Source organism: Leuciscus leuciscus (genome assembly GCF_965113295.1).
Source record: "Leuciscus leuciscus genome assembly, chromosome: 1".
Classification (NCBI taxonomy): Eukaryota; Metazoa; Chordata; class Actinopteri; order Cypriniformes; family Leuciscidae; genus Leuciscus; species Leuciscus leuciscus.
In genome coordinates, this window is record NC_138725.1 from 57,454,208 (window position 1) to 57,466,547 (window position 12,340).

General features: G+C 40.2%; 1 protein-coding gene across 10 annotated transcripts in view; it reads left to right on the plus strand.

Moving 5' to 3' along the window:
- gjc1 (gap junction protein gamma 1) overlaps positions 1–7,446 on the plus strand; it is a 36,805-nt gene extending 29,359 nt beyond the window's left edge. For 6 of the 10 annotated variants that reach the window (XM_082162578.1, XM_082162580.1, XM_082162585.1 and 3 more), the window contains 2 exons: positions 2,196–2,695; positions 3,495–7,446. In XM_082162578.1, the coding sequence (XP_082018704.1) occupies positions 3,549–4,982 (1,434 nt within the window). In that variant the 5' untranslated portion in view covers positions 2,196–2,695; positions 3,495–3,548 and the 3' untranslated portion in view covers positions 4,983–7,446. Of the gene's footprint in view, positions 1–1,445; positions 2,106–2,195; positions 2,696–3,494 lie in introns of those variants that run through there. The other 4 variants (XM_082162587.1, XM_082162582.1, XM_082162579.1 and 1 more) reach the window with 2 other exon arrangements.
- Positions 7,447–12,340: the final 4,894 nt, after the last annotated feature.

A 12,340-nucleotide genomic window follows, 5' to 3' on the forward strand; every position in this document is an offset into this window, starting at 1 on the left:
ACCTGACTTGAAGTCAGTATATCGGTGAACAGGATGGGACTTTTGCCTTGTGTCTCGATATGGCATGTGTTCTATTATGTGCCACTGCTGTGAACCAGGAAATCCCAACCAGGGGATTAATTTAGCCTTTACAAACTAATAAAACAATATTATTAAAATTACAGTTTTAATAAAATTAGAGCTATCAAAGGGTAACAAATGTTTTTCTCTATTCATTTATATATTTATGAATGAATGATGTAAAAATACTAATGAAAACGCTAAATGATATCCACTATATTATGAGGTGTTTAATGTTTGGGATTCATTTTGCTTTGCTAAACCTATCAAACAATGTTATTAAAAGTAAAGTTTAAATAATATTAGGACTGTGTGTGTGTCAACAAATAAAAAAAAGTTTTAAATTTATTTAATTTGTTTTTTTGTTTTTGTTTATTCATTTATTTGTATGATCTGTATGTGCAATAATATTAATACAATGCTAAATGATATCCACTATATTATAAGGTAGGAGCATATAGTTTAATTTTTGTTAAGGGGGTAATGCAGCTCTGGGGGTACATAAGACAAAAAAGGACACACTCCTGTAAGTGAGATGGCAGACTGTGAGGCGGGGGGAGTGTGGATGGATGGATGAAGGGTATAGATTGGCTTTGACATGGGCACAGGGGCATTTTGCTGAATCTGAACACTCTGTCCGTCCCTGCCAAGGGGCAGGGCATGAGAACTGTCTGTGTGTGTGTGTGTGTGTGTGTGTGTGTGTGTGTGTGTGTGTGTGTGTGTGTGTGTGTGTGTGTGTGTGTGTGTGTGTGTGTGTGTGTGTGTGTGTGTGTGTGTGTGTGTGTGTGTGTGTGTGTGTGTGGATATAGAGACCCACTAGAACAGCAGGGGACTCAGGTTTAATCAGTGAATAGTATCAACAATTATTGAAGGAATGCCTAAATGCATTCAGGACAAAATGTGTTGGGTTGTGCTGCATTTGCTTGTTCTCGGTTTAGAAAAATATATATACTAGTACTGTTTAGAGGTTTTGGGTGAATAAGAATTTTAAGATGTTTTTAAAACAAGTCTCATATGCTCACCAATTGATCATCAATTTGGTAATTTAGTTAATCAAAAAATACAGTAAAAACAGTCATTTTGTGACTGTTTTCTATTGTAATATATTTTCACATCTAATAAAAAATGTTAATAGCAAAGCTGAATTTCCATCAGCCATTACTCAAGTTTTCAGTGTTACACGATCCATCAGAAATCATCCTAAGCTGATTTGCTGAATCGTTTCTTATTATTATCAATGTTCAAAACAGTTGTTCTGCTAGCGGCTTAATGTTTTTGTGGAAGCCATGATACTTTTTTAGGATTCTTTGATGAATAGAAAGTTCAAAGTGACAGCATTTTTTTTTTTTTACATTTTAAAGATGCAAAAGTCTTTGTCACTTTTGATTTAATGCATCCTTGATGAATAAAAGTAAATTAAGTAAGTTTAATTTCTTACTGACCCAAACTTTTGAATGTTTTGAATGTTGTATATGGAAAATTATGAAAGGAGGATATCACAAAACTATTAGTTATGAGAGATCCTATCTCAATGATGTTGTTAATTGTTTTGTTGTTGTTGTTGTTGTTTTAAATTAAATAACTCTTATCTCTCATTAAGTAATTTTATTAGCATAACAAACAGATGCATGGCAAACAGATTCAATTATTTTTTAACTTGGCATGAAACCATAGAGGATGTCTTGTCCCTTGACATAAATATAACACAATACTAATGCTGAGTCGCAATTTATTTTGTACGAGCATGTCTAATACTGACACAGGAAATAATTTTATATTATTTAATTGTTGTTAGTTGACTCCCTGTGGTCACAGCCTTTGTGTGAGCGAGCGTGTGTGTGCCCGTTTGTGCTCAACAGCCACAGATACAAAACAAAGTCCTTTATTCCCTTTGGGAGTGAGGGCTATTTCAACCTTGAAAGACAGAGAGTGTAATAGAGAAAGAGAAACAAATAAGTGATGGTGAGATGATTGGGGCATTACAGCAACAGCAGTCATTCAAGGACAGATGCTTAAGAGTGACCAGTGGATCTGTCTCGTGTTCTGTACGTCTTTTGTGTTTTCAGTATGTGTGTGTTCATTGTTTGTGTGCCTACATATGAGCCACATTCTAAGTCTATGTTCCTTACCCCTAGTGCCTCTACCAGCATAGTGAGATGCAGATTAAAGGTGAAGGGCTAGTACACATCAGCGCATGCCCTCCGCTGAGGTCCTCTTCTGGGCAGGAGGAACAGGAAAGGCCTGGACCCTCTGGTTCTGTTGAACCATGTCAGGTCCTGTTTTCAAAGTGACCTGTGAAAAGAAATAAATTAGTCTATTCTCTTTTCTCTCTGTCTCTTTCTCTTTCTCAAACATATACTGTATACTATATACTTGGATTTATAGTAAGATATTTTATGAGATATTATAATATTACATGTCTCCCTTGTGTTTGACTGCTCAGATGCTACCTTATATGGTCATAACAATCAATACCTCATATGCTTTATTGGATGGAGAAATCCAAACATTCATTAAAAAAAAAAAAGCAAAACAAGAACATGCAGAGACAAACCAGAGAGGTCACACACTCACCCGCTCACCACAGCTGTTCTCCCTCAGGGAAGATTTGTGTGGTTAAGGCTCACTGCTCAAGGTAATTGTGTCTGCGTATGTGTGTGTGAAAGAGAGTTCCGTTCATTGAGTCTATTAACACTAGGTTGACCTTTTATCAAGCAATATATCTAGCAGAATCCACAATGAACTATATATGGATGAACTATGTATTGGTACAATATTGGTTATTGCCTGTTGTCGTTTTTATTTTTCAGTTTTGATTAAATTATTGGATATTTAATAGTGCTAATTTCCTTTAAAAAAAAAAGATTTAGATTACATTTTCCTTCATCTAACATTCACTAGAAATTAATTTACTTATAAAAACACTTATAATTTAATAACACTGTTAAATATAATCTATTAAATATAACAAATATCTTAAAAAAAAAATTTTTTTGACAAATAGTATAATTGTAATAAAGGCCTTTTTTGGGGGTTTTCAGCCATAACATGAAAATAATTATAGCTACATCCTTGACATACGTGCTGTTCGATTTCACATATTATAATGAAGGTTGCATAAAACGTTATACTTAGTCTAAAATTTAGACTGTATTTAGTTGTTTTTTGATTTTTACTTACTTTACTTTAGATTTACAGTATTTCTAATTATGCAAATACAAATATCTACTTCAATAATGAAAGACCTGAATATCCAAAACACTGTCAATAACATCATATCATGAATAAAATATGACAATGGTTGTATCATTTTGCGTTCATAGCTTGTATACCGCTAAATAACCTTGCATTTTGGTCTGGTTTCTGTTGTAAAAAAAATATTCACTTTTCATTATTATGCACTTATATTTGAAACTCTCTGTGTTTGTTCACAGAGTCTGTGAGCTGTGCAGTGTGGGACGCTGTCTGCCCCGTTGTCATCAGACGTCATGAGCTGGAGCTTCCTGACGCGTCTGCTGGAGGAGATCCAGCACCACTCCACGTCGGTGGGGAAACTCTGGCTCACTACGCTAGTTGTCTTCCGCATTGTGCTGACTGCAGTGGGCGGTGAATCCATATACTACGATGAGCAAAGCAAGTTTGTCTGTAACTCGGGCCAGCCGGGATGTGAGAACGTCTGCTACGATGCTTTCGCACCACTCTCGCATGTGCGATTCTGGGTTTTTCAGATCATCCTGTCCGCCATGCCCTCTCTGCTCTACATGGGCTACGCTGCCAATAAGATCTCCCACAACGAGAACTTGCGGGGTGGCACAGGGGCCGGTGATTCAGCTGCTGGTGACTCGGCAGGGGGCGGATACACCCAGCGTAGACCAAGAAAGATGTACTTTGGGGCACGGCAGCATCGACCAGGACACGAGGATGGGGAAGAACAACGTGAAGATGACCCCATGATTTACGAAGTGCCTGAGATAAGCAACACACGTCGGGAGTTGGTGCCACCACGACCCAAACCCAAAGTGCGTCACGACGGGCGTCGGCGTATCCGAGATGACGGCCTGATGCGAGTATATGTGTTACAGCTTCTGACGCGTTCCGCACTGGAGGCTGGCTTTCTGGCGGGACAGTACCTGTTGTACGGTTTTCGCGTGGAACCGATCTTTGTGTGCTCGGATAAGCCCTGCCCGCACCATGTGGACTGCTTCATCTCACGCCCCACCGAAAAGACCATCTTCCTACGAATCATGTACGGCGTCAGCTGCCTTTGCCTGCTGCTAAACCTGTGGGAAATGATTCATCTCGGAGTTGGAACCATCGGCGATGTACTGCACAAGCGAAACGCAGCATCCACTGATGATGAGTACCAGCTTGGCCTGCTTGCGACGGGTGGCGTGTCCGTCGGAGTAGGCGGGCCTTCGCTCAGCGAGGGGGAACCAGGAGGCGGGGTTGGGGGTGGTGCTAGAGAAGCGGACTATGTTGGTTATCCCTTTTCCTGGAACACTCCTTCTGCACCACCAGGCTACAACATTGTGGTGAAGCCCGAGACGATGCCGTACACAGACCTGAGCAATGCCAAGATGGCGTGCAAGCAGAACCGTGCCAACATTGCACAGGAAGAGCAGCAGCAGTATGGCTCCAATGAGGACAACTTTCCATCTGCAGGTGAGGCGCGGCCGCCACCCATCAACAAAGACGTGATACAGTTAGAGGCGGCGATTCAAGCCTATACCTTGCAGCACAATGCTAGCAATAACCACGACGAGCTCAACGACACTAATGACATCGATGAGAAGCCTCAGAGTAACATCACCACAGTACCTCAGAAGGAGCGAAAGCAACGGTCCAAGCATGGGAAATCTGGGAGCGCTGGGAGCAGCAGCAGCAGCAAGTCAGGAGAAGGCAAACCATCTGTCTGGATCTGACATTTGCACGCAAACCTGAACATTACACTCAGTGGGCAACCTCTTATCCATTTCTACACATTCTAAACACAAAATATTGTGTGTATCCCACAGATTACAAAGACTGCGCATTCGCAATTGGAAAATATGCTGTATATATATTTTTAAATGCTTTCAGTGCCTTAAAGGAACTTGATCTTCCTAAAATAATCTTGTGTTCTCAAGATTATGTTAAGCTCTAAGAACATTCCCTCATAATCCTGAAAAAAACTCATCCGTTTTCAAAGTTTGGAACTATTCATTGAGGTTCTCAGTGAGAGAAAGTCTTCCTATCGGATCCCTTTGGAAGAGTGATGACACTACAATCCGATTCCAAGCCAGCTGTCTTCTTATTTCCAGTGTTAAACAATAACTTTTACATTACAATGCTTTAACAATGCAATTATGCACCAATGTAGTGGTGGTACTCTGTGGTCTTCAAGACCCAACAAAACAGTCCTGTGAAATAAGCTGATAAACTGTAATCTACATTAACAAACACATTCAGTGCAATTTTTGGTCACACTCAGAGCTATGGGTGTTAGAAGCATCAGTGCAATGTATTTTAGTTCTTGAAATTCTAGATCTCTGTAGCCACCAAGACTTGGGATATTTAGTTGATGGATCCTCTGTTCTTGTACTATCCCCTACTGGTGAAGAAAGCAGTTGCCGTCTACTCTTATCAGCCATATAAGATATACAGGGTTCCCACAGTCTTAGAAAACCTGGAAATAACAAGTTATTTTAAAAGTGTGATTTCCAGGCCTGAAAAAAAAATCATGGAAATTATAAAAGGAATAGAAAATTATTATCATTATTATTATTATTATTATTTAAATCTGTATGCAGTAATTGAATATTGAATGGAAAAGTTAAGGGCAAATATCATGGATATTCATTGGTTATAAAGTGTGGGAACCCTGTACATTTAGTTGCATATGAAAATAATTTTTCATTAAGATTGACTTGACAGAAGCTCACTGTGTATTGTTGCTATTTCTCTAGTGAACATGTATTCGTGGGAACATCCTCTAGCTCTAAGAGACTTGATATAGCAGATCCAAGTAGCAGGTCTAACTTGGTCCAAATGGAGGTTGAGAGTTTAACAGTGCAATGTAGATATCCAAGATACACACAAAAACATTCACATGCACACTGTGTTGAGTCTTCCATTTTCTCTCTTACTGCCACATTCCAACTTGCGAGACTTTTGCCTTTATGTGGGATGTTTCAATTTGTGACAATTGCCATGGGAGACCAAATACTGTTTGTCACAATAAAGACATCAAGCTACTATGCAGTCATGCGGACTGAGGAAAACACGCCATAGAACACCATTGTGTGTGCCTGCGTGTGCGCGCTTGCGTGTAGCTGAGGATGAGAAGGTGGGGGAGTGATTGCATGAGTGCATGTGAGAAATTTTTGATTAACGAATTAAAAAAATAAAAGATAATCCCTTTACATATCAGCATTTCAGCAGTATTTATTGATGCTGAAGATTGTGGCATTAGATTTGTGGTTTCTATAAGCGAGACTTGACTTGTTTGTATTTTTAAACATCAATTAGGTTTCTTTTTTTATTAGCTTTTTTAATACATGGAACTCAGCAGTGCCCATATGATTTGATTATTACAAAATACGTTTTGTAGGATTTTTTTTATAATTGTGTTGCCTTGTAGCAAAAACAAAACAATTTGATGTATGTACTTTGTAGTCAGCCAGTTTGCTCGGTGAAACCTTTTTTCATAGTCATAATCGATCCCTTCAAATATGATTTTGCATGGGAGGGAAAATAGGAATGTTTTAGGGGAAATTCCACAGCACTCCTTCCAGTGGAAAACTCTATACAAAAAGGATTCTTCAGTGTAATTACTTTGACCTTTAGTAGCTGTATATTCGAGTGCTCCAGATGGAGTGAGCATAAGAGACCCCTCTGTCCCACATCTGAGCACCACTGCGTGTGTTAACGTTTGTGTTTTTTAATATGTGAGTGTGTGTGGATTTTGAGTTAGCCGAGGTAATCCTCAAGAAAAACCTCTCTCGTACTTTTGTCAGCTGTCTGAGAAAGAGAAACTGAAGTCGTAAGCTACTTTACTTCAGAGTTTGACACATGGCTTTGAAAGCAAGTCTTCTCAGCTGGTCAAAATGAAGTATGATGGCATTCTTTTTACTGATGAGTATGTGCGAGTGTGAAAGCATGCGTTTCAATTTATTGTCCTTTCCTGGTTATCATCAAGCCAGTAATCTGTTTGATAAGACCTTTGTTTGTCCTGACTGGTATGTGATTCTATAAATGTTGTCACTGTGTTTGAAAATGAGGGAGAAAAAATGCATTTAATGTGCCAAGCTGGATTGTTCAGCGATTTCCAATTTTTGAAAACCCTCTCTTTGGATTTTGAAATGCATGTTCAGAGCTATTTTGTTAATAAAATGAAATGAATGGGAATTGTGTGCGTGTCTGAGAGCGAATATGCATTTGGCATTAAAGGCACCCGTGTCAATGGAATATTTTTTATGGTTCGTGAAGGGGTCAGCCTTTTATTCATCCCTATCTTTGACAGATGATGTATTTGTGCGGGGGCGAGCCACGTTTGTCGCTCTAACTCATGTCCAGAACATCAACTGTTTCTCCGTATTTGTCAAAGCAGGTTTCTCTCAGAATGGATTCCATAAGGCATCAGATTGGCCTGTGAACCATTAACAGATCATGGGGTTGGGGGGGGGGGGGGGGGGGGGGCAGTAGTGTCAAATGAGGTTCCCAATGGGAATGTCTTTCCCTTAAAAGGGTGTAACACAGATGCAGAAAAACCCTCTCGTTAGGCCAACATGAGCAGAGTCCCCTGAGTGTGTGTGGAACAGCTTGCGGAACGTTTAGAACAACAAAAGTGTACTCCCCGGCCATCCATCCATCCATTCCACAACCCACTATCCTCTGTAGGGTCGCGGGACTCCCCAGCCAACTGACTGCAAATTGAAAATACGGACAACAGAGCAAGCGTCAGGAAGAGAGATAATATTGGAAGGAGGGAGGAGACAGATCTTACCCTTGCCCTAACAGTAACATTTACACACCAGATGTACAGAAGCAGTTTTTCCATAGTTTCCATAGACAGACATTCATGGCAGCGCAGCTGCGCAGTGAGAGGTCTTGAGGGGTCAGGACACAGATCCAAATATTAAAGGGATAGTTTGGCCCAAAAATGACTTTCTTCTGTGAAACATAATTTAAAAGTGTTGTTTTGGACTCCGTTGACTTTCATTGTATGGACAACGTGCTTCAAATATTATTTTGTGTTCCACAGAATAAAGAATATCATACAGGTTTGGAAAGACGAGGGGGAGTATAACAATATTTTCATTTTCAGATGAACTATCACTTTAAACATTTTGTTAATGATTATTTTTGTTAGTTTTGTGCATAATGTGCATTTACATATTCATTTAACAAATAAGGAAAACCAAGAGATTTATCAGCAGCCAACAGTATGGTAGTACTGATTGTTTTCAGGAAAACATATAGTTCATTGTCTTTTGAGTCAGCATCACATTAAATTGAACTTTGCCACTCTCATTTCCTTCAAAAACAGATGTAGATCACTAACAGTACCAACCTTTTCAAGAGAATGGACTGTAGTTTGATTGTACGGGGCCCATCTGTCAACACCTACTTTTTATGCAGAGGAATTTCAGAAGGCACAAATTGCTAAGCTGTCCTATCAGAAGAAGCTCCAGTGAGAACTTTCTACTGGCCAACTCACTGTCATCAGACTGCCCCTGAATGGAAAGAGTCAGCAGGAGTTTACTTTGTACTATAATGTGACTGAAGCCAATTAAGACTAAACCAAATTAACTGACTCTAATAAATCTGAGTTTGAAAGGTGTCTGTGCTAAAGAAGTTCACCTAAAAATTTACTCATGTCTAAACTCTTTTTGATAATGTACTGGTTCCTTCTTTCCTTGTAATTACAATGCCTCTTCTAAGCGTCCTGTTGTATGGCATTGAATGCTGGAATACCTACAGGCATCAAGAGAGTCGGCTAAGTGCCTTCCATAGATGCCTCAGGTTTATAATCATTAAGATCTGTTCAAAGTGACCAAAAGTAAACCACTGTCCTCCCACCTAAAATTCATTCATCTCAGATGGGCTGGGCATGTCACCAGAATGCGCCCCTGTCCCATACCCCATGCAATTGACCTATCGGTAAGCCCGGGCTGCCTTATGCCCTATTCGCACGAGATAAGTATTACCTGGTGACCTCTAGTCATTTGTAATAATTGCGGAGGTTGTCTGTGATCTTAATCCGATGCGAATTGGCCATGTCTGTAATTTGTAAAGTAAAAATTCCCCCGCAAATGACCTACCATATTTTGTCGAACACCGAGGTCCTGTGATAATATTAGTCCCGTGCAAATCGGCATCTCTGTGATTTGGCGTGGTCGTTTATAATTTTTTCAAGGTTTTTGTTTCCTGTGCGCTTTTTTATCCATCTTTCACGAAGAATAAAAGAACACAAAGTGTTTTGATAGTATTTTGGGTGCTGGGTCATATCGCTATACACCATGATACGATAGCCTACAGCTATACAATTTGCAGAAAGAGAAAGCTGAAAACAATCAGAAGAGCAAAAACAAAAAGAATGATGGAGATGGATGACATCTATAGCAGCATGTGGTAAGGAACATTCTTCTGTTTATGATACATCATACAGCTAGACCTATAATAACGACAAGACATTTCCAAGCAATAGCCTATTGACATCATATCCGTGAGATAAGTCAGTAAATTCGAGTAAAATCACAGGCTTCGCTTATCCCGTGCGAATGCGCCACACGAAATTCAGATGTGGGTGGGTAATTTCTAAATCACACGAGGTCCCCAGATAATACTAATCCAGTGCGAATAGGGCTTTAGTTACTGTTGCTAACTCGGACAAACAAAGAGTTGCTAACTATCTTACAATGACAGCCGTCCGTATGAAAACCTTGTCCCAAGATGTTTTTGATAAATTCTGGACATAGAAGGACCACTTCTCGCCGAGGAGCATTCAAGTGGGACTTAAATATGCCAAGGAGTCATTATAAATGATTTTTAAATAAATGTGGTAGTTAACAAGATTAATTTGGAAGTGAGGGTTTACAGATCACGATGCAAGTGGGAGAAGCCTCATGTTACGGTCGTCACGATCGCAGGTGACAATTTCAGGATCAACACTGTTCATGTACTGCAGTCAGGGTAAGATTAGATTAAATTAATTTACAATTAACCAGTTTAATATGGAGAGGCACTGAAATGTAGACCTTCGTTTATGTGTTTTTGACCTACACTGTGCATGATGTGAGAACAGTTAACTATATAGGTTTGAACGTTAGCATGAACTCACTAACTTTAATTGTAACTTAATGTATGACAACCAGAAAATGAACGTTTTCGTCTTCATTGGGATTGGGGTTCGAAATGCGAAAATAATTGGGTCCATTCGCGCAAATCTTATCACACCTTTAAAACGCGCTGGTGAACGTGCACACAGTATGGTGATTCAATACATGAATACCCATGCCCACACAGTACGGTGATTTAATACATGAATACCCATGCCGATCCTCTCAGGATACCTGGAATCAGTGTTACAAGTACCCCATGCACATAATTTTACCATTTTTGTAACATAAACACCATCAAACCGATGAGAGCTTCGAATCTTCCAATGTTTCTTAATGGCGCTGAAACCTAAAGATGTCCGAGTTCTGGTCCTCATGCAACTGATACTCAACTGCCATTGTCTCATCTGCGTTCGAGGGGAGGGGCTTACCGATAGGTCAATTCAGCATAGTGTGCTCAAGGAGGGCGCTCCTAACTCCTGGACCAAGGCAGTGCAAAACCGAGCTGAATGGAGGGCTGATCTATAGTGGTAAGGCTGAAGACCATATCAACAACCTCCAGCGGCTAAAAGGACGTAGCCTGGAATCCAACCAACAAACATGAACTTTATGCTAGCAAATATATGTCTATGGCCTATTGTCATCTGGATTGTCTTTTGCAACAGAAGCATGTCAAACATTGTTGCTTGTGACAGAAGCTCATGCACCAGCCTATATGTTGTTGTAAGTCATAGCTTTGAGTGACAAACAGACATTTAAGCTGTTCACTTAAACTTTCCCCACCAGTGAGCTTTTAAAGGGACCACTGGCAAAATGTGCTTTAAATAAAACTTGGCTGCCTATACAGTAGAAAGGTGATTTATTTTTATTTTTATCTTGCTATACCTGACTAGAGAAAACAGAGAAAAGAGGCTTTTGTCTTCCCTTTTGCCAAATAGGTAGGCCTATAGGAAAACTTCAAAACCGATAATGCACTGGGCATGTTGCCATCCAAGGCCACTCCCACCAGTTATGCTATGGATACGCTTAGAGTCAAACACTGCCTTGCTTTAGTAGGAAATACTTCTTAGCAAACCTTTAGTCATAATAATGTCGACTACAGGTTTTATGCTGAACGTCACATGAACAAACCAGAAAACAAGTCTCATTGTATCTGCTTGTCAGAGAAAGTGTTTACAGCAGTATGAACTGATGGTGATATCAATGGACTTTTGAGGTAATCGGCTAACTGCTATATAACTCGGCATCATATAAAGAACCAGCATTTAGTCCCGCAATGAACAGGAATGCCAGGATCACAGATTAAGCACAGGCCTCTGGGTTCTCATTCCTGGCTGCTCACCAGGCTAGAACACATTCCACTTGAGAGCGAACAAACGCCTCGTTGAAGGAGCCCTAGCCTCTGCTATTGTGTTCAGCACTCGCTGCAAACCATCTAGCGAGTATTCAGCGTGCTGACCTGCCACACATGCAAGTCCCACAGCTCTGGCACTAGCAGCATTATCTTCACCAGAAGGAAAGCCTATTTTCTCCTCCTGGGCCAGCGGCTCGACAACGCATCCCCGGCCAAGCGTCAACCTGCCCGGTACATGAACTGCCCGCATCGAGAGAAATCGCTCAGCCCCCCATAGGAGGAAGCGTTCTATCAGCCTCTGCAACACGTGTGAACGCACATCTCCCTGGCGATTAACCTGTTAACCTGCCATCCGTGCTTGCAAAATTCGATTCATTCATTGCTATAGGAGAGGAAGAAATTTCTAAACTCGTTAAATCATATAAATCGACCCTATACCGACTAAGCTACTGAAAGAGATGCTTCCAGAGGTCATAGATCCTCTTCTTAATATCATTAATTCATCTTTATCATTAGGATACGTACCAAAAACGTTTAAGCTGGCTATGATTAATCCGCTTGTTAAAAAAATGCAACTTGATCCTACAGAATTAGTCAATTACAGGCC